We start from the raw sequence: 27902 nt of genomic DNA, 5'->3' as shown, positions 1-27902 counted from the left end.
TAAGCAATTTATCAGGGATTTAATAGATTTAGTATTATTACTGTGGTTCACAATAGAAAAAGGTTAAAAATATCAGGAGCTGTCACATTGTCTCAAGAAATAGTAAGTTGACTCACACTGAAAGATCAAGAGAATAAGAAGGCTGAACAGCTAAATGTTCATAATGAAACAACTCTTCCTCTTTTCTCCCTCACCAGCCAACAGCATCAGCCTCTCAAGCCAGGGCTTCAGTAGCACCTCAGCCCACTCCACCGGTTAGAAAAGGTAAAGACTACATCCACAACTATAGAATGGCACAAGTGAATTCCCTTTGATTCTGGGGGCACAGCTCAGGGATTGTACACATGAGTCAATGCCTGACATCCTTCGTGGCACGACCACAAGGCTTGAGGGCTGTTGCCAGTTCTAGTAGACAGTTTCAAACTAGATGGATTAATGATTTCTCAAGTCTAAAGCAGCTCCAGGTAGCCCTTCCTTCCCCTTCTAGCCTCCTAATTCACTGCACCTACTTAATTGTAGGCAATACTCTTGTGGGTAAGATATATTTTCAAAGGTAAAGTAAGAACAGGGGCTTCCCCCAGAAGCTATTGGCCCCTTATACAGTATCCAGAGTATGTGCCCAGATTTGAAATTTACAGCTACACTAAACAGCTCATAAAAGCAGAAAAAAATCTTAATACCAATTTGGAAATGTTGGGTGTTTCTTAAGTAAAACTGTTTAGAACTTCTATTCAGTTCCTTTTAACATGCTCATGCCAAAGTTTAACTGCATTTATGCAATTAAGAAGTTAGCTAGTGACAGCGCCAAGCATCAATACCTTCCTCAGTTATTGTTATTACTATTTTTAAGTACAAGTAAAAAAAGGTGAGTTATAGGAGACAACAGGTGAGATAATTCATCATTTTGTAATAATGACATGAAGGAAAAGGTAGAATTGGCAGAACACAAACAAAAGGAATACAAATAAGTTAACTGTAAAATAAAAAACTCCCTCACATCTTTGTTATGTAGAATCAGTAAGAAAAATCAATTGAAGAGAGGGGTGGGAATGTTATCAGTTTCTTGGCAGGTTGAAATCAGTAGCATGATTCACTTAGTTCAATGATTTTTTGAGATTTCTTCAGCAGGTCAAAATTATGATGCACTTGAAACAGCCAGTTTCTTCAGATGATCCATGAATACCTGCAGACTAACATCATCTGTTAGGATTGGAGCACCAGATTCCTGGAAGAAGAAGATACATTTTAACACCAAACCAAAGCTAATGTAACCAGTGGGGGCAAGGGTGGTGGTAACTGGACAGATTAAGTGCAATTAACCATAAAATACAAAGCTATCTAATTTAGCTCTACTAATCTATGCTACAATTTTTATTCTAATTTCTCACAGGCCTTATACTAAACAGACTTAACTAAACTTTTCTGGAAGGTTAGCTATGTTTGCTGTTTTGCTACAACACAGGCTAAATTTTGCAGCAACTTAAAGACTACATTAATTACGGCATAAGCTTTTGTCAACTAAAATCCACTGCAGATGTATTCAATGTAATTCTGTTGCAGGTATATACACACAGATGGTAAGCAGAATGGATGGTATAAATGCACCAGGATGGATAATTTTTTTTAAAAAAATGTAAATCTGATTTTTAAAATTTAAATTGAATTTTTAAAAAAAATTAAAAATGATTTTTAAAAATAAATAAATCGGATTTTTAAAAATAAAATGTTTTTGGAGGAAAAATCTTTCTAAAGATAGTTTTCTATTTAGGTTACATTATAGTCCAAAGGATGGGACGCGGGTGGCACTGTGGGTTAAACCACAGAGCCTAGGACTTGCCAATCAGAAAATCGGCGGTTTGAATCCCCGCCACGGGGTGAGCTTTAGTCCTAAGAAAGCCAATTGGCATCCCTATATACTATCATCATCTACAATTCTGAAAGGGTCCACTTCTGCCCTTAATACTTACACACTGATACTAAGCATTTTTACTTGGAAGTAAGTGCTAACAAATTCAACAGAACTAACTGTAGATCTACTCGACTCCAACCCCATTAGCCCCAATAGTATGTCCAATACCCAATGATGATTTAAGCTGGAGTCAGTTATCATCTAGAGGACCACAGGTTCCTCATGACTGATGTACACTATATTTGATTTCCGCCCCCTCAAAACACTGCAGAATATCCTAGTTCCAATTTGTGTATTTTTATGTCACACTTCTTACAGCATATTGGCTGTCCCACAGCCACTGGAAGACTGGATGAAAGGGGATGAAAACCAAGCCTCCTGAATACCAAAAACAATGCCCACATCCCTACTCCCTAATTTTGATGTAGTAAATTAAACTGTGAATACATATACAGAATAAAAATATACACTTTAAACACAGGAGTAGGTGTTTCATTACTTACTTGTCCCCATGCATAGAGATTATTATGAGTCTGCGAAGGATTCACTTTAGACAAGAGAAAGCGTGCCTATAAAAGCCAAAATGAGAAAGTTGGTTAGACATAATACAAAATGAAATCTCAAGCTTATCACTATATCCTAAATGTCCACGTGAATTTGTCAAGTGATTGCATGTACAGTGGTACCTCTGGTTACGTACTTAATTCGTTCCGGAGGTCCGTTCTTGACCTGAAACTGTTCTTAACCTGAAGCACCACTTTAGCTAATGGGGCCTCCCGCTGCTGCCGTGCCGCAGCCCCGCGATTTGTGTTCTCATCCTGAAGCAAAGTTCTTAACCCGAGGTACTATTTCTGGGTTAGCGGAGTCTGTAACCTGAAGCGTATGTAACCTGAAGCATATGTAACTCAAGGTACCACTGTATACTGCTCTTCTAGCTCAAGATAAATAAAAAACAGGGAACTTTCACAGAAGAGGAACTTGGAAGGAAGGAAGAATTCTGCCACTACAAAAAACTAGTCTGCTGATTTTAATAGTTCAAATGGTTACTGGCATATTTCAAGTCAATGATTAGAAAGAAGTAATACACATTTGTTTGGGCCATGACATCTCTCAAGTACAGCGGTGCCTCGCAAGACGAAATTAATCCGTTCTGCGAGTCTCTTCGTCTTGCGGTTTTTTCGTCTTGCGAAGCACGGCTATTAGCGGCTTAGCGGCTATTAACGGCTTAGCGGCTATTAACGGCTTAGCGGCTTTAAGAAAAAGGAAACAAACTCGCAAGAACTCGCAAGACGTTTCGTCTTGCAAAGCAAGCCCATAGGGAAATTTGTCTTGTGGAACGACTCAAAAAACGGAAAACCCTTTCGTCTAGCGAGTTTTTCGTCTTGCGAGGCATTTGTCTTGTGGGGCACCACTGTATGAAATCAGAGTTTAAATGATACATGCCTTCAACTGTAGATGACTGTAATGTGCTCAAGGTGTTAGCTCAAAAGCCAGCAGTCTGCTTACTGAAAAAGCAAGCTAATGGCTGCCTTTCGAGATAAGAGAAACTCCCAAGCATCTTGAGCACATTACAAAGCAGCACACCAAGCCAGCCCAGCTCTTTACTCTGAGATTCCCTGTTGCAGTGGGCAGGATACAACTTACTGATAAGCTTGTGTTTTTGGATCGTCCAATAAATATTTCTGTTGGTTGATTGATTGATTGATTGATTGTGTGCTACCTTGAGGGCTCTGTACACCCATGTTTGGACAGAAACCTTAAAATAAATTATATCCCAATGAAAAATGTAGAAGTTCACGGGATAAGAACTTGAGAGAATACCTGTTATTTTATTTAACCTCAACACTGGATAGCTCAGTCAGGTAGGACATGAGACTCTTGATCTCAGGGTTGTGGATTCGAGTCCCACATTGGGCAAAGATTCCTGCATTGCATATCTGGCACATGAGATTACATTATGAGGCATCCTGCCTTTGTTGGTTGAAGGAATGGATGACATTAGAGAATTCACATATTTTAGACTTAGAAGGTCATGATAATATTTTTGGGTGGCACCCTTATTTATGGTACTAAAAGGTGAAAGTTCATAAAGGATTTACAAACCATATAATTATGAAAAATTTGTATAGAGTATGGGATAAAATTTATTAGAGGTAAGAACACCATTATGGCTCTCACTTCTGGAAGCTATAGCGGTAAAGAAAAAGAATATGGTAGAAGTGTGGACAACTTATAGAAATTTATTAAAACAAGAGTGAGGAGAGTATAAATTAAAGTAATTAAAAAATTATCTGGGAAATTAACAACACGGTTACAATATCATCATCTGAATAAAGTATTTTTAAAAGATTGGAGTGTAATGTAAAAGTGTTGTCTAAAATGTATAAAACACTGGAATGGGAGACAAAGGATGAGCAAAATCCTCAATGACACACTGGGCACAGATATTGGTCATAGATGTGGAAGCATGGGAACGATTGTGGAATTTGGATATAAAATTTGCAGCATGTTATGGTTTAAGAGGAAAATTATATGAAAATTATATATCGTTGATATCTAATACCAAGTAAACTGGCAAAAATGTATAAATTTAAATCAAACAAATGTTGGAAATGTAAAGAGAAAGACGGTTCTTTTTATCATATGTGGTGGTATTGTAGTAAGGTTAAAGCTTACTGGGGAATGATATAAAGTGAATTGAAAAATATGTTCAAAATAACTTTTATTAAAAAAACCCAGAAGCTTTTCTTTTGGGAATTATAGGGACAGAACTACCTAACTTGTATAGAAATTTATTTATGTATGCTACTACAGCAGCAAGAATGTTACTTGCCCAAAAATGCAGAAGTCCCAGTAAAGGAAAAATGGATACAAAAACTTATGGAATATACAGAAATGGCAAAACTTACCAGAAGAATAAGAAATCAAGATAACAAACTTTTTATAAAAGAATGGAAATGGTTTATTGAATATTTACATATAAATTGTAGACAGATAAAAACATTAGCAGGATTACTGTAATAACCTGCAGATTTATAAGAGTATATATTTATAGTAGATAATTAAAAGACTAAGTTAAATGAATTTGGATACACAGAAGATATTAAAAAATACATTTAAGGAAACACAGAAAGAGGGGGGAGTCAAATTTTGGAATGTTAAATTGATTGTAAAACTAATGAAATGTATAAATTTGAAAAGTATGAATAAAAAACTAAAATAATAATAATAAGAAAGATTCCTGCATTGCAGAGGGTTGGACTATATGACCCCATGGTCCTTTCAGACTCTATGATTTTATGTACGCTCGGAGTGGGGAGGAAAGCCCAACTATAAGATAGTAGAATGTAAACGTCTGGTACTAAATGAAGATGCAGAGGCTCCATTTAAGCAGTGGGGAATGCACTGTCAATTCTTTATTAAGCTATGAAGCAGACTGGGTGGCCTTGGGCAGGTCTTCAGCTTTGATACAGTCATACCTCATGTTACATCCGCTTCATGTTATGTTCTTTCAGGTTATGTCCCGCGGCAACCCAGAAGTACTGGAAAGGGTTACTGAAAGGGTTAATGAAACAGATATACAACAATTCCTCGAGAAAAATGGGCTGAAAAAGATTTCGCAGGAAAGTAAGACAATTTTGAATCAGGAGATATCAATACAGGAAATAGAAGATGCCATTCAAAACATGACGTTGGGCAAATCGCCTGGACCTGATGGACTGACTTCCAAATACTACAAGGCTTTAAAGGAAGAGTTGATACAACCTTTGAAGGAAGTCTGTAACGAGATCATGAAGGGGAAAAGGGCACCCGACACGTGGAGAGAGGCCTACATTACACTTATACCAAAGACAGAGACTGAAAAGACCCAACTTAAGAACTACCGACCCATCTCCTTACTAAATGTGGATTACAAAATCTTTGCTGATGTTCTAGCAAAGAGACTGAAAAGAGTTTTGATGGAGGAGATTCATGGGGACCAAGCGGGCTTTCTCCCGAAAAGGCATTTGTCGGACAATGTAAGGAATATAATTGACATTTTGGAGAAGTTGGAAGTGAATATAAACACTAAGGCTGTTTTGATATTTGTGGATGCCGAGAAAGCCTTCGACAACATTTCTTGGAGTTTTATGTTGAAGAACCTCCGGGGGATGGGGGTAGGTCAAGGGTTTGAAAATGGTATAGGTGCAATATATTCTGAACAGAAAGCAAAATTAATTGTAAATAATGTGGTTACAGAAGAGTTCAAGATTGAAAAAGGGACACGTCAGGGGTGCCCTATCTCCCCACTACTTTTTATATCGGTCCTGGAGGTTTTGCTTAATATGATCAGGAGGGACCAGTTGGTTAAAGGGATTCAGGTCGGAGTCAAACAATACAAATTGAGAGCATTTGCAGATGACCTGGTACTTACATTACAGGAGCCAGAAGCTAGCACGAAAAGAGTTTTGGAAATAATCCAAGAGTTTGGTCAATTGGCAGGATTTAAATTGAATAAGTTAAAAACTAAGGTATTGGAGAAAAATTTAACACAGATAGAAAAAGAAAGGTTTCAGAATGAGACGGGGTTGACTGTGGTTAAAAAAGTGAAATATCTGGGTGTGAATATGACAGCTAAGAATGTGAATTTATTTAAAGACAATTATGAAAAAACTTGGACAGAAGTGAAAAAAGATCTAGAGATTTGGTCAAACCTGAAGCTTTCCTTGTTAGGTCGAATTGCAGTTATAAAAATGAATGTATTGCCAAGAATGTTGTTTTTGTTTCAAGCACTACAAATAATGGACAAAATGGACTGTTTCAAGAAGTGGCAGAAAGATATATCTAAATTTGTCTGGCAGGGCAAGAAGCCCAGAATAAAATTTAAGATATTAACGGATTCAAAGGAAAGAGGGGGGTTTGCCCTGCCAGACTTTAAATTGTACTATGAAGCAGCAGCTTTCTGCTGGCTAAAAGAATGGCTGCTTCTTGAAAACACAGACATTCTGGATTTGGAGGGATTTAACAATATTTTTGGGTGGCATGCATATTTGTGGTATGACAAGGTTAAAGCGCATAAAAGTTTCAAAAACCATATTGTCAGAAAAGCACTATTGAATGTCTGGGTTAGATATAAGGACTTGCTGGAAAATAAGACTCCAAGATGGCTATCACCAATGGAAGCTAAGGCAGTTAAAAAGCTAAATATGGAGTCGAAATGGCCAAGATATTGGGAAATTTTGGAAAAGGAAGGGGACAAACTGAGATTGCAGAGTTTTGAAAAATTAAAAGGGAAGGTGAGAGATTGGTTACATTATCATCAAATAAATGAAGTGTTTAAACTAGACAGAAAAATAGGCTTCCAGGTGGAAAAATCAAAATTAGAGACTGAACTGTTAGAATCCAGTACTAAGAATTTGTCAAAAATGTATAATCTGCTGCTGAAATGGAACACACAAGATGAAACGGTTAAATCAACTATGATTAAATGGGCTCAGGACATTGGTCATAACATTATGTTTGCTGACTGGGAAAAGTTGTGGACCACCGGGTTGAAGTTTACGGCGTGTAACGCCTTAAGAGAAAATATAATGAAAATGATTTATAGGTGGTACATAACCCCAGTCAAGCTTGCAAAAATCTACCATTTGCCTGATAATAAATGTTGGAAATGTAAAGAAAAGGAAGGTACATTTTTTCACCTCTGGTGGACGTGCCCGAAGATTAAGGCATTCTGGGAAATGATCTATAATGAACTGAAAAAGGTATTTAAATATACTTTCACCAAGAAACCAGAGGCCTTTCTCTTGGGTATTGTCGGCCAGGGGGTGCTAAAGAAAGATACAACCTTTTTTATGTACGCCACAACAGCAGCTAGAATACTCATTGCAAAGTACTGGAAGACACAGGATCTACCCACACTGGAAGAATGGCAGATGAAGGTGATGGACTATATGAGCTTGGCAGAGATGACGAGCAGAATCCGAGACCAGGGAAGAGAAGCGGCGGAAGAAGAATGGAAAAAGTTCAAGGACTATTTAAAGAAACACTATAAAATTAATGACAGTTAGAATGATGTTGGACTAAAATAAATGGTTACTATTAGTAATGGTCATGACAAAGAGAATAAGGGTGATTAGTATAAATTTATAACAAAATAAGGCAAGATTTCGCTGAATAACTGTAAGAATCTGGAATACAGAAACGGCAAGTAAGAGGAGGTCGTGGAAGTAAGGTTTAGAAATTGGGTTATGAAATGGTACTTGTTTTATGTTTTACTATTGTTTGATGTTTGTTTATGTATGTTTTGTTTCTGTTATATAAAAAACTGTTCAATAAAAATATTATAAAAAAAAGAAAAGAAAGGGTTACTTCCAGGTTTCGCCACTCACACATGCGCAGAAGCGCAAAATGACATCACGCGCATGCGCAGAAGCAGCGAATCGCAACCCACGCGTGCGCAGATGCGCCGCTGCGGGTTGCACTCTTTTCATGTTGCGAACGGGCCTCCAGAACGGATCCCGTTCGCAACCAGAGATACCACTGTACTAGCCTACACTACAGGATAGCTGTATAGAATCAGTGTTCTAAGGTTCCTGGAGGAATCTTAAAATAATCAACAGAACAGCCTGAGAGAATCAACAGATGAGCAAGAGGTACAAACTGTATCAAAACAGGTAACTCCCAGGAGTTGACATCTTAAGTACAGTACAGTATGACCAGTACAGTAACCTTTAGTGCAAGAAAGAAACATACATTTTATAGCATGGCTGTGGTACACACTTATTAATATAGCTGAAGATAAAACAAAATGCTTTCAGACTCTAAATAAAGACTAGGTATCGGGACCTGTTCAAAATCCACTTCTACATATGTTTTGTTAAGTTTCATCACACACCTTTGTAATGCTCTGCCTTACCTGACTGCTTCCATGCTCTGTGTTAATATAACGTGGCATTGGGAATCTTGTCTGCAGAATTTCTTGAGCATCATCCAGTGGAGCTTGCAGTAAGTGCTTGAAGTTTTCATATTCAGGCATGTCTTGATAGCCAGCTTTACGCCACTGGGCAATAGTCTGAAAGGAAAGAGAATGAGGGATTAAAGTATTTCAACTTTTATTATTAGGTACTGACGGACAAGCCTGTTTTTGCTTCGTAATCTATGATTTGTGTTAGTGCAGAATCTTCATCTCACCTTGTTCAGACATAAAGGAGAAGCAAGATGTTTGGAATGGGGCCCTGTGCAGTCCCAGGCCCACATGCTTCACATGGGAGCATGATCCAGAAGTGGCACATCCCAGTTTTGCGATGGGACATGTTGGAGAGTATGGTGGCACCATTCACGTAACAAAAACTACCACAAAGATATCAGCATTTTCAAAAGTAGGGGGTCCATGGCTTGGCTTTTGAAAAACAGGAGGTCCACTTCCGGTGCAGCCGCCATGGCAAACAGTGGATCCCACGATAGTGGATGCCAGCCGTGCAGTTAATTAAGGATAATCTGGGAGTAATTATCCTTGCAAGCCCCCACCAGGGTCAGGGCTTTCACTCGCGGATCATCCAATAACTGCCTCTTGCTTCGATGGAATGTGGGGGCAGGGATGCAGAGTGCATAGCACTCCACGTATTGGAAACTCCCCAATGCAGTCGCCATGAGCAGAGGTACTTCTGTTTCTTTTAAGATGGATCTGAATTTGAACTTAAGAAACATGTTCTGGATGAAGGAGAAATATAACTTGCTAAATGAATCAGCCACTGAGTGCCAAGGTTTTGATCTGGAGAGGACTCTCATCATAATTGGAATGCTATTAAGTGATGGGGAGCCTTTCTTCTCTTTTTACATTATATTTACATTATATTTGCTGTGCTATGATTCGACAAGGCTTCACTGAAGAAGAATCAATTAATTACTAATGGAATGAAATTATTAATGGATTATAACTATATATGGAATGCAGGAGAGATTCAACAAGAACTTTACGGAGTACTTGAAAGAATAGACTGTGTAAATACTGTGATGCCTTGTGACATTGCCTACTAAAGAGGGCTCTAATTCTGATTTATTATGGTTTTGGCAAGACACCAGCTTGTTAGAAGGTTGGAAAGGTTCAAAGGAGACAAATGCTGGAAGTAAGCCAGGAGTCACGGCTGGAAGCTGGAGTGCTTTTTGTTTTGGAGAGGCAAAATGGAGAAACTGTGGTGTAATAAGAAATAAGTCCTTGAAGGAGGGGCAATGTTGAAGAGGATTGCTTACAACACAAGGAAAAGAAGAATGTAAACAAATAATTCACACACAAAAATACAAGATATAAATTCCCTATGCAACTTAATGGATATGGATTTGTTAAATACGAACAAAAGTCATCACACCAGTGGCTGCTAAAACAACGGATTAAGATCGGAATTGTGGTATTTGGACAAATTAAGAGAATTGGAGCAGGACCAAGGAATAACATCAGCTCCTGATAGCTGGAACACAGGAAGTCATCCAAAAACATTGAATTCAGGACTGATTAATTGGCTCTTTTGATTGTATTATGATTTGGTATGATTTGGTATTGTATTAATGTGGCCTCCATTGGACTGTTATTAATGAAAAAGTAATTTATTTTTTTTAAAAAAAAACACACGAAAAACAGGAAGTCCACAGTACTTGGCTAACCACTGCTATAGAAGATATTTCCTTTTCATAAAGGCCTGCTTTAACTGTGGTTTGGCATTATGCCTAAAGCCAAGAACATTGATTAAACACACACCCCACTCACCAAATTATAAAGGCACAAGGCAAGAGCATCTGGGAAAACAAACAAGAATATGGATCCCAGAATAATTATCCAATACAGTCGTACCTTGGAAATCAAACGGAATCCATTCTGGAAGTCCATTCAACTTCCAAAACATTCAGAAACCAAAGTGTGGCTTCTGATTGGCTGCAGGAAGATCCTGCAGCCAATCAGAAGCTGCAGAAGCCCCGTTGGACGTTCGGCTTCCAAAAATAGTTTGCAAACCACAACAGTCACTTCCGGGTTTGCAGCATTCAGGAGCCAAAACGTTTGAGAACTAAGCCGTTCAAAAACCAAGGTACAACTGTACACAAAAGATAATAAAATAGACAATATATTTTCAGGAGCTTGTTAAACTTTTTAGCACCTCACAGGAAGCATTCAGTTTCAACAAAAGGTTATCAGTACATTACCTCACCAAGGTAGATAACGATCTGGAAAAAAGAATCCATCAGGAGGATCCTATCGGCAAGAATGCTGCTGCTATCCAAAAGTACAGGCTAGAAGCAGAAGAAAAGGAAAAAAATAATCACATTAATCTTATTACAAAAGTGAAGTGGAATATAGCTTTTGTAAAACCTCAACTTTCAAACAACAAAAGAGGAAATCAAATACATATTTTTTAACATAGCATCTTTTACTTCTACCAAATATTAATAGCTACCGTATTTTTCGCTCCATAAGACGCACCTGACCATAATACGCACCTAGTTTTTAGAGGGGGAATGCAAGAAAAAAATATTTTTTAAAGGGAGTGCTGAGCACAGCCTGTATGCATCCCAGGCTCTGCTCAGCGCTCCCTTTCATTTGCAGGCTTTTCCCCGAGGAGGGAGAAGGGACTGCCCTTCTCCCTCCTTGGGGAAAAGCCCCCAAGAGCCACACACACGCTCCACACGGCTCTTTAAAGGGAGCGCTAAGCAGAGCCTCCCACCTGCATTCACTCCATAAGACGCACGAACATTTCCCCTTACTTTTTAGGAGGGAAAAAGTGTGTCTTATGGAGCGAAAAATACGGTACTTCTCAATATTATGCTGGTATCTTCTACTCAAATCAAGTTATATAACTTCAGCACACTTATCAACTGTTAGTAGATAGCAAAACCTCTGGACCCCACTATTAGTAAAGGTAAAGGATAAAGGGACCGCTGACCATTAGGTCCAGTCGAGACCGACTCTGGGGTTGCGGCGCTCATCTCGCTTTATTTCCCAAGGGAGCCGGCGTACAGCTTCCGGGTCATGTGGCCAGCATGACTAAGCCGCTTCTGGCGAACCAGAGCAGTGCACGGAAACGCCGTTTACCTTCCCGCCAGAGCGGTACCTATTGATCTACTTGCACTTTGAGGTGCTTTCAAACTGCTAGGTTAGCAGGAGCAGGGACCGAGCAACGGGAGCTCACCCCATCGCGGGGATTCGAACCACCGACCTTCTGATTGGCAAGTCCTAGGCTCTGTGGTTTAACCCACAGCGCCACCCGCGTCCCAGACCCCACTATTTGAGGGGCGCAAATTCCTCACCCTGCTTTTTAAATACTATAACACAGATTTCATTTCATTAGGGTTTTTTATTCTTCAGTAACTAAGAACAGAGAACAAATATTTTAGATCTTCTAACAATTTGGGATGCACATTTTCACCAAAATATACACACAGTAAGATTCTAAAAACAAACATTTTGATATTTTGGGGTCTTTACTCCTAGCTTAACATGTGTCCCAAAATATACAGATATATCTACTACAACTTTGGTTTGAACAAAAGCAAATCACCTCAGGTGGTCCATAGAATGAATAAGAATAGAGTATAGGCTGGATCATGATGAGAGACTGAGTCAGATCCTGTCTGGCAAAGTTATGACGGTAATAGGAAGATTCATCTGGGCTGTTATTGAACACTTGAAGAAATGGAGATCGCCGCAAATGGAACATGAACTACATGGGACACAGAAAATGGTAGAGATTTTCAGTAGAATACCAATCAAAACTACTACCATAACATTTCCTCCTCTTTGTTTGCATTCAACTCTCTGAATTAAGTCAGTGAATGTCACACAAACACATCATTGTTTTAAGAATTTGTTTAATCATCATAAGAGTCTTAGAACCCCACTGTTATCTCCTATCAATTGTTCTAATTTTTTTAAAGTTCCAAAAAATATCCTCTTACCTGGGGATACAAAGAGAATGAATCAGACAATCTGAAAGAATTTGGATCATCTTTGTTGTATTGGCCAAACTTCTGACACTGTTGGAGATATATAGTAATAAAACTTTAAATGTTTTAAACAGTATAATGTAACATAACATAACATAACAAAACAAGAAAAGGAATAGATTACATCATATTACCAAGAAATTTGAAAAAGGATGTTTATTTCATCACATAATAGAATAAAATTTGTCACAGATGGATTTAATAAAGCAGCTTAGTTTAAAATTACTGATGGAGAAACTGATCCTTAGATAATCAAGTGTTTATATCACATCAGCTGCATAACATCAGGAGTGGGAAACCTGTGGCCCTCCAGATGTTGCTGGATTATACCTCTCATCACCCCCAACCACTGACCAGGATGGCTGGGGCTGGTGATAGCTAGAATCCAATAACATCTGGAGGGCCACAGGTTCCCCATCCATGCTTTTCTGCTCACTCCTGGAAACTGTCACCCATTCTACAATAACAAAACACGCAAGCTCAATTTAGACATCTGAGAACTTTACTTAGTGGCCTGGCTTTGAACTACCATCTCAGCTAGCAAGGCAAGATATGAACAAGTATTTTGCCTGTACTCAGTGCCCCTTTGCTCTTCCCTTTGTGAGAGCCACAATTAAGTCAAGAAATCTCCAGTTAACCACACTTTCTTGTTTCCTTTGAATCAAAAAACTATAGTTCCTAGTTTTGGACAAGCCAGGATGTTAAACAATGGTTTGAAGCTTGTTAAGATCAGAAGTTGGGGGAACTTGGGTTAATTTAAATTATTATTAGTTCATATAAGCCAAGACCATACCATGGTTTAAAATCCTGGCTTGTTCATTGATCAAAGTTTACTTTACACGTACCGATTTATCACTGAGTTCAGATGTAATAGGAAATGCTGAATAGTTTAAAGGGGAAGACCATTTCTTTTGCTCTCTTTGTGGCCATGCCAGAGGAAAAGAGGTGAGGGGAGTATGCAAGCCTCTGAGTTGTGTAGGCATGTTCTTGTAATGTTAAAATAGAGTTCAGAATTGTTTGAACTAGCCCAATGTTTTAGATTTAGCCAATGGATTTGGAATGGATTATTCAAATTTTGTTTCATACCAGCTGGGCTTAAAAAAAACCCCACAATCTGAAACATTTCCACCAGAATGCAGTCCAATCAGCATAAACAATAATTGAGTCCTAAGATTACACAGGCTTACAAATAATTATACTCACAAGTCTGATTAGCTGCCTATCCAGCCATCGTAGGACATCAGGCCCTTCCTCTGATTCAGCTCTATAGACACCGAGTCGAGCCATCAGGACAGCAGCTGCTTCTTGGTCAAATGCAGCTTCTATGTGCTGCAGCTGACTCTGTGCATCCGCCCAACTAAAAACAGCAACAATTGGTACACTTAGATTTTTGAAGATTAAAGGACATACCAAACTCCCTCCCAAATTCCTGAAAAAGTATGCACACCCTGTATGAGGCAGCAACACAATCTAAACAATATAAACATGAATCAATACACAGCCAAATATCACCAAGTTGTTCTCACTTTCTGGCAACTGTAGTCACACGAATGCGCCTCTGTGTGCTGGAATGCTGATAATGTGTAACAAACTGGACAGCCCCTCTGCCACCCTGAGGTATTGGTGCATTGTGCTGAAAACCAGACAAACAGAAGTTTCCTTTAGGATATTTTAAGGGCAGGTTGAAACATCATGCAGTTACAAAATGAAAACAAAATAAAAGCAGTATGGCATGCTCAAAATCAACAGTTTCTTGGAGCCACCAAAAAACAACAACACTGTTGTGCAGTGCCAAACTAATGAGAAATAGACTGCCAGTGTGATCTTATGAATGTTTATTCAGAAGTAAGACTCACTGAGCTCAATGAAACTTACTTCTAATAAGTGCTTAGGATTGCAGCTTAATCAAGTCTAATGAAGTACATTATGAGAAATAGTTAGAACAGGGTGGTGGCAAAGTAAGGATGCAGCTTGGAATCATACCTTCTTAAACTTGAAGCATTGCTCAAAAAAGCGCAACTATAATCTCTGGGTGGATAATTTGCTTGACTTGAGTAGCACAGTAAAAAATGTTTCATAATGTACATACAACGTTAAAGGCAAATAAAGAAATAGGCGGGCTAACCTGGTTTACGACTTCAAAATAAATGGCAAGAGTTGTGGTGGGGTCAAGGCTACAAATTTTCCACTGGCATGTGCCACCAATCCCAAGTTCCTAAAAGAGAATCCAAAATATTCAGATCTACTCTGAAACCCGAAACATCTGTTTACATTATAGCTACAAATATGAACCATAGCTCATCTTTGTTCTTGCAGATTCATATGCCAGTTTAACCCCAATGAATTCAGTAGGGCTTGCTTATGAGTAGACATGTGTTTGCTTGGACTGCTTACAAACATCCCCCCCAATCATTCACACATAGTACCAACTTCCCATTTCAGCATAAGACAGGCTGCTAAATCTTCTTCTCCCCACTTACAGAAGGCTCCCCCCAAAGCCCTCCAGCTGAGGGAGCCCCAATGATTCTCTGGCTTGTGTGTTTCCCTCCTCGCAAGCAGGAGGGGTGGCCAATCTCCTTCCTCCCAGTGGATCATTCAGGAGGAAAGAGACCTGCTGCCCATCCCACTTGCTCACGTGGAGGCAAACAAGCAGCCAGCCAGGCAGATGTGAGAGGCTCCCTCTGCCTGGCTGACTGTGTGTTGCTGAGCAAGCCCCACAGCCCTCCTGTTGACACATGAGCCAGAGGGATGTGGTGCATCTGTGTGCATCTCAGCCAGTGGGCAAGCCACCTTATCCGTGCCTTGTGGAGCTGGGCCCGGCAGGAGCATTAAGGAGACTCTGCACCGCCTAGCTGACTTCACTGGGAGGGCGGGCTCTGTCTTTCCTCCTGGGCGCACGGAGCCTGCCAGGCTCCCTCTGAGAAGCTGCCTCCACCTTGCACAGGCGGGCTACCTCTTTCTCCAGGGAGAAAGTGGTAGTCTGCCTGACTCCTGTGCCAAGGTGGTGGCAGATGAGGCAAGCACGCTAAACCCCTGCTGCCTTGGCAAGGTGGCACAGGTGTGTGTGTCTAACAGAACCCCCACCCTATCTCTGGCTTGCGACGGAGGTGAGTTGGGGGCACCTTTAAACTTCTCTATTGAGGGGTGCACACCCACACCTCTCAACAGAGAAGTCTAAGGGAGTCCCAGCCCCATCTCCTCCTTGCACAAGCCGGAGGCAAGGAGAAGGCTGTCTCTTAGAATGAATGAATGAATGAATGAATGAATGAATGAATGAATGGATCATTATTTGCGTCAGCCATTGGCCATAGTAATATAACAACAGTACGATATACAAAGAATAGAAATAAAAAGTCAATTATATAAAATACATTTTAGGGTTTTGAATCAATAGTCAAATAGTTGATCTTATTCCAATTGCCCCAGCTAAAAACCTTGAAAGCTGACAAATTGTGGCACTGCATTCAACAGTCTCCATTTCCTGCCTGACCTCCGAAAGCAGCAGTGCGAAACTGGGTAAGATCAGTCAGCGGCTCCCATCAAACAGGTAGGTGGACGTGATGTCAGGTGACCTGTTTTGCCTAGAGGGGCCTTCAGAAGCCCGTTTCAAAGCACTAGCTTGCCCAGTACTTTGAAAAGAGCTTCTCAAGATCCAATAATCAACTGATTGTAAGTGCCTGAATGTCCTCATTGGCTAAGACAGGCCATCTACCTGCTCCACACCTGACTTCATATATGATGTCAGATGTAGGACTGGTGGGTATGGCTTGGCTGAAATGAACCTGTCGGTCAAATGGGAAGACCTGCAGGCCGGAGGCTCTCCATCCCTGTCCTAAAGAATGAGATAAATTATACTGGGTAACAAATGTAGAGTATTGGCAACAAACACACAATGTAGTATTAAAACACCACATGAAGGAAAGTGCAAAAAAAAAAAAAAAACCCCTGATAAAGAAATCAGCCAACTCTTTTCAATGAACTTATGCAAAAAACCAGTCAACACACCTAATTTTATAAGGGAACTCCTCAGCTCTCAAATCTGAGGCAACATAAACATACTTTTCCCTTCTGGAAAAGAGGAACACTAACACACAAACACACACAGCGCGTTCCTGGAAAAAAAGCAAAAGTAGGTATCACCCACATGCACCTAGGAGCCTCGTACCTACGGGACCGCCTCTCCCGGTATGCGCCATGGAGGACCTTAAGGTCGATAAAAAGCAACACCCTAGAGGTCCCAGGCCCTAAGGAAGTCAGATTAGCCTCAACCAGAGCCAGGGCCTTTTCAACACTGGCTCCGGCCTGGTGGAATGCTCTGTCTCATGAGACCAGGGCCCTGCAGGATCTGATTTTTTTCCACAGCGCCTGTAAGACAGAGTTGTTCCGCCTGGCCTTTGGCTTGGAATCAATTTGATTCCCTCCCCCTCTTTCTTTTTTCCTTTCTTCCTCCTCTTTCTTCCTCCTGTGATGAGGCTGCATTTTAATGTTTTAATATTGTATTTTAATCTTGTTTTTAAAGTTGCATTTCAATCAACTTGTTTTTATTATTGGTTGTTAGCCACCCTGAGCTTGGTCTTGGCTGGGGAGGGCAGGGTATAATTAAATTATTATTATTATTATTATTATTATTATTATTATTATTATTATTATTCTCCCTGAAGCAAAAATCCAAGGTGTAATGTGGCAGGCTGCTGTTTGGGGGGGAGGTTCTCCCACCCCCAGAATTGGCTGCCAAGAACCTGCTTAGCAGCTGAACATCCTATATCCTTTCAATGAAAGCCTTCTTCATATATGCAACGAGATCAAACCACATGGCAGACCTGATTTCAACTCTGCTACTCACAGCAACAAAAAGCCGGACACCTCCCCAACTCATTACATCATTTTCTGTTGTACCTATAAGATAACCACTCACTAGAAACTGAACTGCTAAACTCCACAAGACTATTTAAGCAATACAGTGGTACCTCAGGTTACATATGCTTCAGGTTACAGACTCCACTAACCCAGAAATAGTGCTTCAGGTTAATAACTTTGCTTCAGGATGAGAACAGAAATTGTGCTCCAGCGGCACGGCGGCAGGAGGCCCCCATTAGCTAAAGTGGTGCTCCAGGTTAAGAACAGTTTCAGGTTAAGAACGGACCTCCGGAATGAATTAAGTACTTAACCCGAGGTACCACTGTATTTTATGTATGATAGCATTTGTGTCATTGACATATCATCTAAATAACTTAAACAAACAGTAACCATACACACACTTACATTTTCAGAAACGCATGGCCCTTTTGCGTTTAGGGATACACATGGTCCAATTGCTCCACCAATCTTCAGCTCCCTAGAGGTCTAAAGTGAAAAGAAGGTTGAAGTAATCCTAAAGTAATAACAATTGTCCACTGGGTCCCTTGAAGTCCCCTTAGCAGCCACCCTGACCACAGCCTGATAAATCCTCCCCACAACACTCCTTGTTTTCAAATTGTGAATTCTGCAAAGTACAGAATGAGAAAGTGGAATTTTGAGGAAAAAATTGAATAAAACAAGACAATGTCAAGATATGGAGAACCTCTCTGTTAAGTAGGGCCGTTACCCACTATTATGTGAAAATGTTGTACACCACCCCACTGTGAATAAGGGATCTTGAGTGAAGTTGGCAACTATATTATCAATTCCTCCAAAGTTAGGAGAGTGTAGCAGTAATACCTAACCAACTGCCCTGCAACTTCACAATACAGCTGGTGTCTGCCACACTCACCTTCACTTCTAAAGAGGCCCCAAAAGCCATTTGGAATGCTCCACTGGGATCTTTGTTAAACACTCTCTGGAAAGTCTGCTTGAAAAGAGAGGTGTTGAAGGAGTCACCCATCGCCATATGACCCCTGAGAAAAGAATGTGTTACAGTGAAATACTGCTGGTTACAAAACATAAACCAACCATCCTTCTCACTCTCCTACTGAATTCAAACTTAAGTATATAGGTTTGTGGCCTTGGTTACAATTGACTGTAATACTATAGTATGCAAAAGAAGAGGAACCCAGAAATTGGATTTATATACATGATAATGACTGAAGTAAATAACTGCAATTATTTCCGTTCTCCCACTCAAAAAACCCTAGACTGAAAACCTGTCCCTCCTAGTCATCTAAAGAGACTGTGGATCAATCCAGAAATTTATCCCTTCTCTATGATGTGAAAACAGAGAAAGGCACACCCTCCCGTTGAGGACTGAGAACATACCCAGTAAGATTTGCACAACATTTCATCTCCAGAAGTCCAGTCTGATCAAGAGCACAGGCATAAATATCAATGCAGTGTCCATTGGTAGCTGCGCGATTAGCCAATGTCTCATAGTGCTAAGAAAACATAACAAACATTTTGAAGATATATTTTATTACCAATATGATTAAATATTATAATCCTAGAGCAACATGGTGTCCTCCAGCTGTGTTGGACCACAACCCCCATCGGGAATTTGATGGAGTATATAGTCCAACAAAAAGTTGTCCAAATTCAACAGGTAAACAATAGCATGGGAAACTATGGGATTCAGAGTGCCAAACCCATTAAACCATGGGTGTCAAACTGAAATGTAACAACTACTGAGATCCAAAGCTCTACATGAATATGAGCATGCATATGTTAGTACATAGATTCATGGAGTTGGAAGGTACCCCTGCAATGCAGGAATCTAGTCCAACCCCTGCAATGCAGGAATATGCAGCTGTCCCTTATGGAGATCAAACCTGCAACACCACACTCTAACAAGTGAGCTGCGTGTGGCATAGCAAACCTGGAGGTCAGTTACCCCTAATTACTTTTGTTTGGGCACAACTGATTACCCCCAAGTACTAAAATCTGTAAAACAACCATTGAGGCAGGACTGAAAACTACAGTCTTAGCAAAAACAACTAGGGGGAAGAGAAAGCAGCAAATATCATGGTCTAAAAAGGAGCAGCTGGCACAACAGACATATGAATTTTTTTCATCCAGGACCTTTATTAGAGATTTTAGCCACTTCAGCTTGCATTAAAAAACGATTTAGAAGATTATTCAAGAAGAAGCATGCATCTGACTTAAACTGTTAGAACCCAAGGTGAACATTTCCATTCTGTTCAGAATGTTCATTCCATTCCATTCAGAAAAGCTCCTGAAACTACATATTTTGCTGGAAAGCCAGAATCCAGCAGAACCCTAACACAGAGAGAGTTTAAAGCAGAGACCAACTCTTACCTTCATGGCTTTTTTCATAAACCGGGCATTGTCTTTCTCTATATCATGCCAGGAACGGATGGGAGTTTTCAGCTCATCTCCCACCACCATGCCTGGCCCTTGAGTTGGTGGACCTCCTGTAAACAACATTATTCTGGCCCCAGTATTTGGAAATGTTCCCTTGGAGATGGGAAGAGAAGAAAACACACATGAAATATCAGCAGGCAATGTAGTCCACAAAGGCAGTACAGTATGCATCAACCACACTGGGGATTTTAGTTATTTTATTAAGAAAAAAAGAAATCCATTGAGCCTGACATTTTCATTAGGAAGAATAAGGACTGCTCATGCTCTTTTATCACTTTTCCAGCCTTATATTAAAATGGTGGAGAAGGTATCGCATACAGAAAGGATGCACTTTCAACACATCATTGTCAGATAGCAATCGCAAGTTATTACTTTTCATATATCACTATAAGCAATTCTAAAATATCTCATTTCCAAGGAACACCATACGGCATTTTTTAAAAATTTAGGCACGTTCAACAATGTAAGTTTCAGATACTGAATGCAGTAAATAATTTTCACTTCCTTCCTCCACCAGCATAACAAAGATACCTCCAGTAATCCAACAGCAATCGACAAAGCTACTCCAGTGGATCGCAGGGGTCGCTTTCCCTGAGTTACTGGCCATGGGTCCCTTTGCAGTTGCCCTAGGAGATCTGTCAGGTTCATGTCAATTTTGTGAACAGGCTGCAAAAATCTACAGAAGTTCAGAATAAAAGTACACTGTGTTTTATTTTACAGAGAACAAACATGATGTGTGAAGTTCTCAGGCTACTTGCATTCCTATCTTACTACTCAAATATCAGTAAATACAAGCAGAAGCAAGCTGGGCACTACAGGATACAAACTGTGCATATCAACCCAGACAGAACATACAAGATCACTTTTACACCCACACCTGCTCTAGCCTATGAAAGCTCATGCAACAATATCTCTGTTTGCTGGAGGACCCCAAGGGGATCAGCATGAGAACACAACAGCATATAACAGAATATAAAATTCCACATGATTTGGGGGGGGGGGGAGAGAGAGACACACCCAACTGCACCACAATATATGAATCAGGTATCATTTTCAAATGCATTCATATGCCCTCAAAGTGTTAAATTATTGATCCTACTTTAATATAACATTTCATATGGTGATTTCCCATCTTTTCAAACTGAAGATGCAAATTGGATAAAATTGCTAAAAGCTATTTTACCCATAGCTTTGCCCATCATAGCTCAGTCAGCAGAGAATAAGACTCTCAATCTCAGGGTTGGGGGTTTGAGCCCCACATTGGGCATTGCAGGGGACTAGATGACCCTCATAGTACCTCCCAACTCTACAATTCTAAGATTCTGTAAATGCCGCTTCTCTCCTAAATATATAAGAAAAGCAGCTGCTTCAAAATAGCCAAAAATAGACAAATTTGATCCATGCAAAGGCATCTACAGAGACAAGGATCTTTAGAAGTTTCATGCAAGCCAATCAACTACATCCTTTTAAATACAGTTTGCTTTGCAAAACTATATACCTGCTTGAAATAAGAGGTTGTTCCTGAGGCTGATGCGGTCTTCCTTGTTGAACAGGTGCTGCAGGCCTTGTAAGACCCAACATATCCTGACAATCAAAACACATATCAGAATTGGAGGAACCCAGAAGACTGCACTTTAAAATAATTTTTGAGGGGCAGACCAGGTTGGGTTAGGGGTTTTTATATAAAAGTTAAAGCAAAGCATACCTGTATTTGTTTTGAAGTTAGATCCTTAGTGCCTCTGAAAACATAACTTTTGGAAATGCCTTCACAGCTCAGTTCATGAACCTGTACCATTCTGCCGAAAGTTATCAACCCCACAAGAGCATCAGGAGGCAGCAAACTCAGAGACATCTGTAGTGATTCCTTCAAAGCTTGCAAGTCCTCCTCTTCCAAACATGTGTCCACCACATAAAGAAAGATCAGGGGTGTCTGAGGACCACGCTTGTGTGGGAGGAAAAACATTCATTTACCACATAGAAGTATATACAATAGAATACTTCCTTTTTTCCTTACAGAAAACCATAGTCTAAACACTTTAAGATTACTGCCACAGAGATACTAAAGTAAACACAGTGGCGTTTCAAACACGGCATACAAAGGATTACCTGAACTATATATTCAATTGTGGAAAACTGTGGCATAAGCTCTGCTGGTTGATTCACTTCAGATATCCCTGCATAGGCTGGAGGAAACTGGAGAAACACACCAAAGATCAGGACATACATCAAAATATGTCAAAGCTCACTTGTAATGCAACATATATACAAGCCATTATATTTCAATAAAAAATGAGAATTTAATTACACATTCTACTGAAAAATGACAGCTGCCAATTTGGGATGAATTTCTGATTAAACTGGAAATCAGGCTACAGGATTTGCAAACTAGCTCAAGTGGTTGGCCAAGGTAACTTACAAACTCAATTCAGACATCACACCAAGTCATTATTAACACTAAACGTATGTCTGATTTAACAGGACATCTGACTGACATGATTGGGAAATTATGGTTTGTGCAAACTCCTGGTCTGGCATGATGTATGAATTGACTATTGGAGATCAACGCTTCTTGAACCCAGTGTGCTGAGCAGCTGGAAAATGAAAGCAGTCAAGCACCTCTAAAACACAGTTTTCCTATTGTAGGTTTAGAAGCTCAAGCTTCAGTTAAGGTTCTAAACTATGATCCAGAATTTGGTGCTATGTCTGAATTGAGCCACTGCCATTTGACTAATAAAGGCAACATATAATGATGCACCTGGTTCATAAAGACAACCAAATGCATGGCAAATACTGATGACAGCTCAATAACAGAAACTAAAAGTTTTTATGCAGCATTTTTGTCAACGTCACTGGTCAAAGTTGTACATTCGCAGTACACATTAAAAAGGTGTACTGATCTGGGCAAATGGGAGAGTTAAGTTAGTGAAGATGTAACCCACCTGGTTTCGCTGAAAGCAGAAGTTACAAGCCCAAAGCTTGGCTCGGTAATCAACTTGACTGTAAAAAAGAAATAAAGTTGTTAAAATCCTTGTGATATATCAAACTTGCGCTTTAAGGGAATATATGTCAGGGTGCTCCATTTCTCTCTCAAATAATTGGTATTAGGTCTTTGATACATAGCCTCAAGGTAAACATATGACATAACAAAACTAATGATATTAAGAGAAAATTCCTACTACTGGCATTACCTCATAAAAGCCAACTTTAATCTCTTCATTTCAGTTGCTAGTAGCCAATAAGAGTACTTTCAATTAGTGCCAATTAGGCAAATGTTTCAGCAAGTGGTTCCTCCGCAAGGAGAGCTCTAACAAGGAGACTGGCAAAGGTCAAGGCATCTGTGTGCCCCTCCCTGGAGTGGGACACTTTTTCAGGCTTGCTGTTTGCCCTTTCATTTAACCTGTTAGCCTTTGGACAAGAGTAAGTACTGCCAGACCTGTTTCCTTACATTTGCTTTGTCTTAGAAAATAAATAGTATCCTTGTGACTCCAATGCCATACATACAACCAGTCAGTGTTTAGGTTTTGTGTGTGTGACAGGATTGTGCTTCTGCTTCTCTTCCCTACCATGCCTGGATTCTTTCCCAATCCTCTCTAGCTAGGTTCAGTGTTACTTGTGATCAGGATTCTCCAATTACATTTAAAGAGAATACCCAGGTTTACTTCACACAGAACGCAAAAGCCAGACTTTTCGTGGGGAGGCAATTTACAAACAAGAAGAAAAGGACAGAGAAAAAACACACTCAGTCCTATAATCCAATTATGAAACCACAGCTAACTGTGTATCTGTATTAGGCTTATTAAATTTATATAAAAAATACTGAGGTTCCAAGTTTACTGTTCAATCCGGAGCTCTAACTACAACACAATGGCCCAAATATCTACCTGGTTCAATTGTGTTGCCTAGGATAGAGTGTCTGGTTTCTAAGTTTTGACACTTCTCATTCATACTGCAGGGCTTACTTGCTTGAATGATTAAGGTTTGCATCGGAAACAGAGGCACCAACTCCTAGGCACAGAGTTGTCTTCGGCCCCCTCAATATTTGTTGGCAGGGGGGTAAGCCCCCAAATGTTGAGGAGCGGAAGAGGCTGAGCGTGGAACAGAATCCGTGTCCACCACTCAGGAGGAGCCACCAGCCACTGAAGCCACAAGGCTCTGGGCTCCATGCTCAATATCCTCCCGATGATGCACACGCATTGTGTGTGTGATGTCACATGCACGCAATGTGCGCCACACCTGTGACTTCACAGGTGTGCAACGCTGGGCCCCCTCAATACTGGGAGCAATACAGTGCCTCTGACCCAAAATAATATTCTCCCTTCTCTTAATGGATCATTATACAATCTTAATGTATCACACAGGCTTGCCGATCTGACATGGAAGAATCTGCTATACTGTATGTTTAAATTACAAAACTCCAATTTAGGGCTTTCTTTACTTTAAGAAAAATGTGCAGTCTTGAGCTTTGAAGAATAAGGTCACTAACAAAATATGGCTCCACTGAAACAATAGACGTTAAAGAAAAGTCATACCAAAGTGGATTAAGTACAGTTTTGCAAGTTGGTCTGCTGCATAATACTGGCTCATACTGGACAGGCGGCAGGTCTAATCTTTCTTTCAAAGGAGTCAGTAGACAGGCCAGTGGGACAACCATTCTTGTGGCCTCCAGTCGGCTGGAGGGCCATATGTTCCAGCTGAAACGCACCCCATCACGCTCTTCATTTTGCTGAATAAACTCCAGGTAAGTCGCCATAGAATAGCAATGTTTCTGCAAAGACAGACAACAAATTTGTTCACAACTATTTGGAGCCATAGATCCATAGTAGCAATTTGACAGGTGCTTAAGATTGCAATCTTAATCAGACTCACCTGGAAATAGATCCCATTGAAATCAGCAAGGCTTACTTTTGAGTAATACTTGGTATCAGCTAGTGTCCAAACCTCTCTGAACAAGGTACCACACATCTTTGTCTATGCCTTATTAACGCACAGCAAGACTCAAGTTTATCACCAGAGAATCTTCCTTTCCCATTCATACCACACATCCCTCTGGTCCAACACCCATTGCAGGTTGATCCTTCAATAAAGCTTACAAGCGGAGAACCAGGGCAAACAGTGCTCCCCACAGCTGCCTGTCCACAGTATTTAAGATACACAGCATCTAAACAAAGAAGGTCCATTTTGCCTCCCTGCCTGAGTAGCCACATCCTCCCTGAGGCATAGCTCTCGCCAAAGGAGGGTCAACTACAGGAAGAGTGATGAAAGGACTCTCAAAGGAGGACCCCATTAGATGAAACACTTGTTTTCACTTATATCACATAAAAATGCAGGCAGAAAGGCCCCTTACTCCACCTAATGGAACAGGAACATTCACAGGGAGGACATGCGAATCTCTGGCATGTCTGTGCTTGGCAACAAAGATGTGCTAATTCAAGCTGTACCATGGTCATTATTAACACCTCAGGTGGGGCTTCATTTCTGTTTTCCTGATCATGTTATTGAAAATAAAAATGTATTGCTCCCCCCCCCCAAAGAAAGAAAGAAAGAAAGAAAGAGAAAGAGTCCTGTCTTTATCTGGGTTGTAATAGTAGGGCATGCCATTTTAGTGGGGGGGTGAAACTTAATTTTGGCAAATTTCTTCACTGAGGGGTCTTTATGTTTTTCATAGAACTATAGAATCTTAGAGTTGGAAGGGACCCCAAGGGTCATCTAGTCCCACCCCCTGCCAATGCAGGAATCTCAGCTAAAGCATCCATGACAGATGGCCATCCAACCTCTGCTTAAAAACCTCCAAGGCAGGAGAGTCCACCACCTCTTGCGGGAGTCTGTTCCACTGCTGACCAGCTCTTAATGTCTGAAAGTTATTCCCGAATGCTTAGTCGGAATCTCCTTTCTTGCAACTTGAAGCTGTTGGTTCATGTCCTACCCTCCAGAGCTAGAGCAGGAAGAAAACAAGCTTGCTCCTTCCACCATGTTTCAGCCCTTAAGATATCTGAAGATGGCTATCATATCTCCTCTCAGTCTCCTCTTTTCCAGACTAAACATACCCAACTCCTTCAAGTGCTCCTCGTAAGGCTTGGTTTCCAGACCCTGGATCATCTTGGTTGCCCTCCCTCTGCACACCTTCCAGCTTCTCAACATCCTGCTTAAATTGTGGTGCCCAGAATTGGACACAGGACTCCAGGTGTGGTCTGACCAAGGCAGAATAGAGGGGTTCTGTTACTTCCCTTGATCTGGACACTAGACTTCTCTTGATGCAGCCTAGAATAGTGTTTTTGCTGCTGCATCACACTGTTGACTCATGTTAAGCTTGTGGTCCACCAAGACCCCTAGATCCTTTTCACATGTACTGCTAGTAAACCAGATGTCCCCCTAGCCTATATTTATGCATCTGCCTAAGTGCAGAACCTTACATTTGTCCCTATTGAAATTCATTTTGTTAGCTTGTGCCCAGTTCTCCAATCTGATGGGGTCATGTTGAATTCTGATTCTGTCTTCTGCAGTATTAGCTATCCCTCCCAGTTTGGTGTCATCTGCAAATTTGATGAGCATCCCCTCAATTACTTCATCTAAATCATTTATAAAGACCTTTGAAGAACAACGGGCCTAGGATAGAACTTTTGGGTGTGATGAATTTGAATTTGCTGTCATTTTTGTGACTGGACAACATTTAACTTGGTAAGTCTATGTTTGATTAAAAAAACACAAAGTGCTCAGGGAAAACCACAGAAATTTAATATTACTTTCTGAAAATGTCAGAGAATGTGGAATATATAACTGAAAGTACTTCAGTGTCATTTTCAAGGATTTTTATGCAATCTTACACACAGGGGTTTTTTTTCAGTTGGAACTCACCAAAAATCAGTTCCAGCACCTCTCAGGTGGCTGCCATTGCCATTCTAAGAAAACACGGGAGGCATTCACAGTGAGTTCTGGCCTCTTTCCCCCCAGAAAATACTACTGCTTATACACATTTCGCTTACCAAGCAAAACCAAATTATATTAATTTAACCAAAATAGCTTTTGAATTCCCAAGTCACGCTACAACTTTCTGGCACCCCTCATTTTTAGAATTTGAAAGCTGAAATATTCAACATACTAGTTCTTTTACCTTTGCTAGTTGAGAGAGCAGGTACAGTATGTGTTTTACAGGAGTAAATCATCTTTCTTCCACACGCAATGCCCTCTGCACGTAGAAAGCTAGCATGTAAAGGAGAAAGCGGCAATGGCCTGCTAGTTTTCTAGGCGCGGGGAGAAGGGGCCACGGAGGGGCATCCCGTCGTGTGGCTGCCCGCCTGAAGGCTCACGTAGGCCCCATATGCCCGGCGCTGCCCGGTCCCTCCCCGCCCCGAGAGCCCGGGACCCCGCAATTAGGAGCGCCCGCCGCGCCCCCCCCCCCCCCGCAGCCCCCGAAGGGCCAGGCCCTCACCCCGGCGGCCCCACCTGACAGCGCCAGCCTCGCTTCTCTCCCTTCCGCCGCTTTCAGCCCGTTTGGCGGAACCGCTGAAAGGACACCTCAGCGGCAGGCTGCCCGCAACTAAGATGGCGGAGGCGGAGGCGGCGCACACCAGTGACGTCGTAAGAGCTCTGGTCGGCGCCCACTTGGAGAGCTGTGTTTTAAGTCGCGAAAGTTTTTTAAAAAAACAAAAAGCCTACCTATAAAAGACACTGGACTTGGGTGTACATGCGAACAGGCAGAGGGATGTCTTTCTCCAGAAACAAAGCAAAGCTGAGA

The 27902-nt window shown here is 40.8% G+C and overlaps 1 protein-coding gene across 3 annotated transcripts; it reads right to left on the bottom strand.

The window, feature by feature from the left end:
- SEC23B (SEC23 homolog B, COPII coat complex component) lies at nucleotides 1-27902 on the bottom strand. Of its 3 annotated transcripts, none has more exons than XM_053394907.1 (20): nucleotides 27824-27902; nucleotides 24700-24935; nucleotides 23110-23167; nucleotides 22277-22363; nucleotides 21876-22112; nucleotides 21669-21754; nucleotides 20702-20846; nucleotides 20105-20263; nucleotides 19112-19227; nucleotides 18630-18753; nucleotides 18143-18223; nucleotides 15006-15095; nucleotides 14407-14513; nucleotides 14084-14237; nucleotides 12833-12910; nucleotides 12436-12597; nucleotides 11084-11170; nucleotides 8808-8963; nucleotides 2413-2478; nucleotides 1-1225 (listed from the first exon to the last, which is right to left on the bottom strand). In XM_053394907.1, exons 2-20 carry the CDS (start codon nucleotides 24918-24920, stop codon nucleotides 1136-1138), a joined length of 2304 nt encoding a protein of 767 aa, XP_053250882.1. In that variant the 5' UTR covers nucleotides 24921-24935; nucleotides 27824-27902; the 3' UTR covers nucleotides 1-1135. The 3 variants fall into 3 exon arrangements, with proteins under 3 accessions (XP_053250882.1, XP_053250880.1, XP_053250881.1); XM_053394905.1 differs by lacking the exon at nucleotides 27824-27902 and adding an exon at nucleotides 27611-27727; XM_053394906.1 differs by lacking the exon at nucleotides 27824-27902 and adding an exon at nucleotides 27279-27469.

The sequence above is a fragment of the Podarcis raffonei genome, chromosome 7, assembly GCF_027172205.1.
Source record: "Podarcis raffonei isolate rPodRaf1 chromosome 7, rPodRaf1.pri, whole genome shotgun sequence".
Lineage (NCBI taxonomy): Eukaryota > Metazoa > Chordata > Lepidosauria > Squamata > Lacertidae > Podarcis > Podarcis raffonei.
This window is presented reverse-complemented; position numbering and strand designations above follow the sequence as displayed.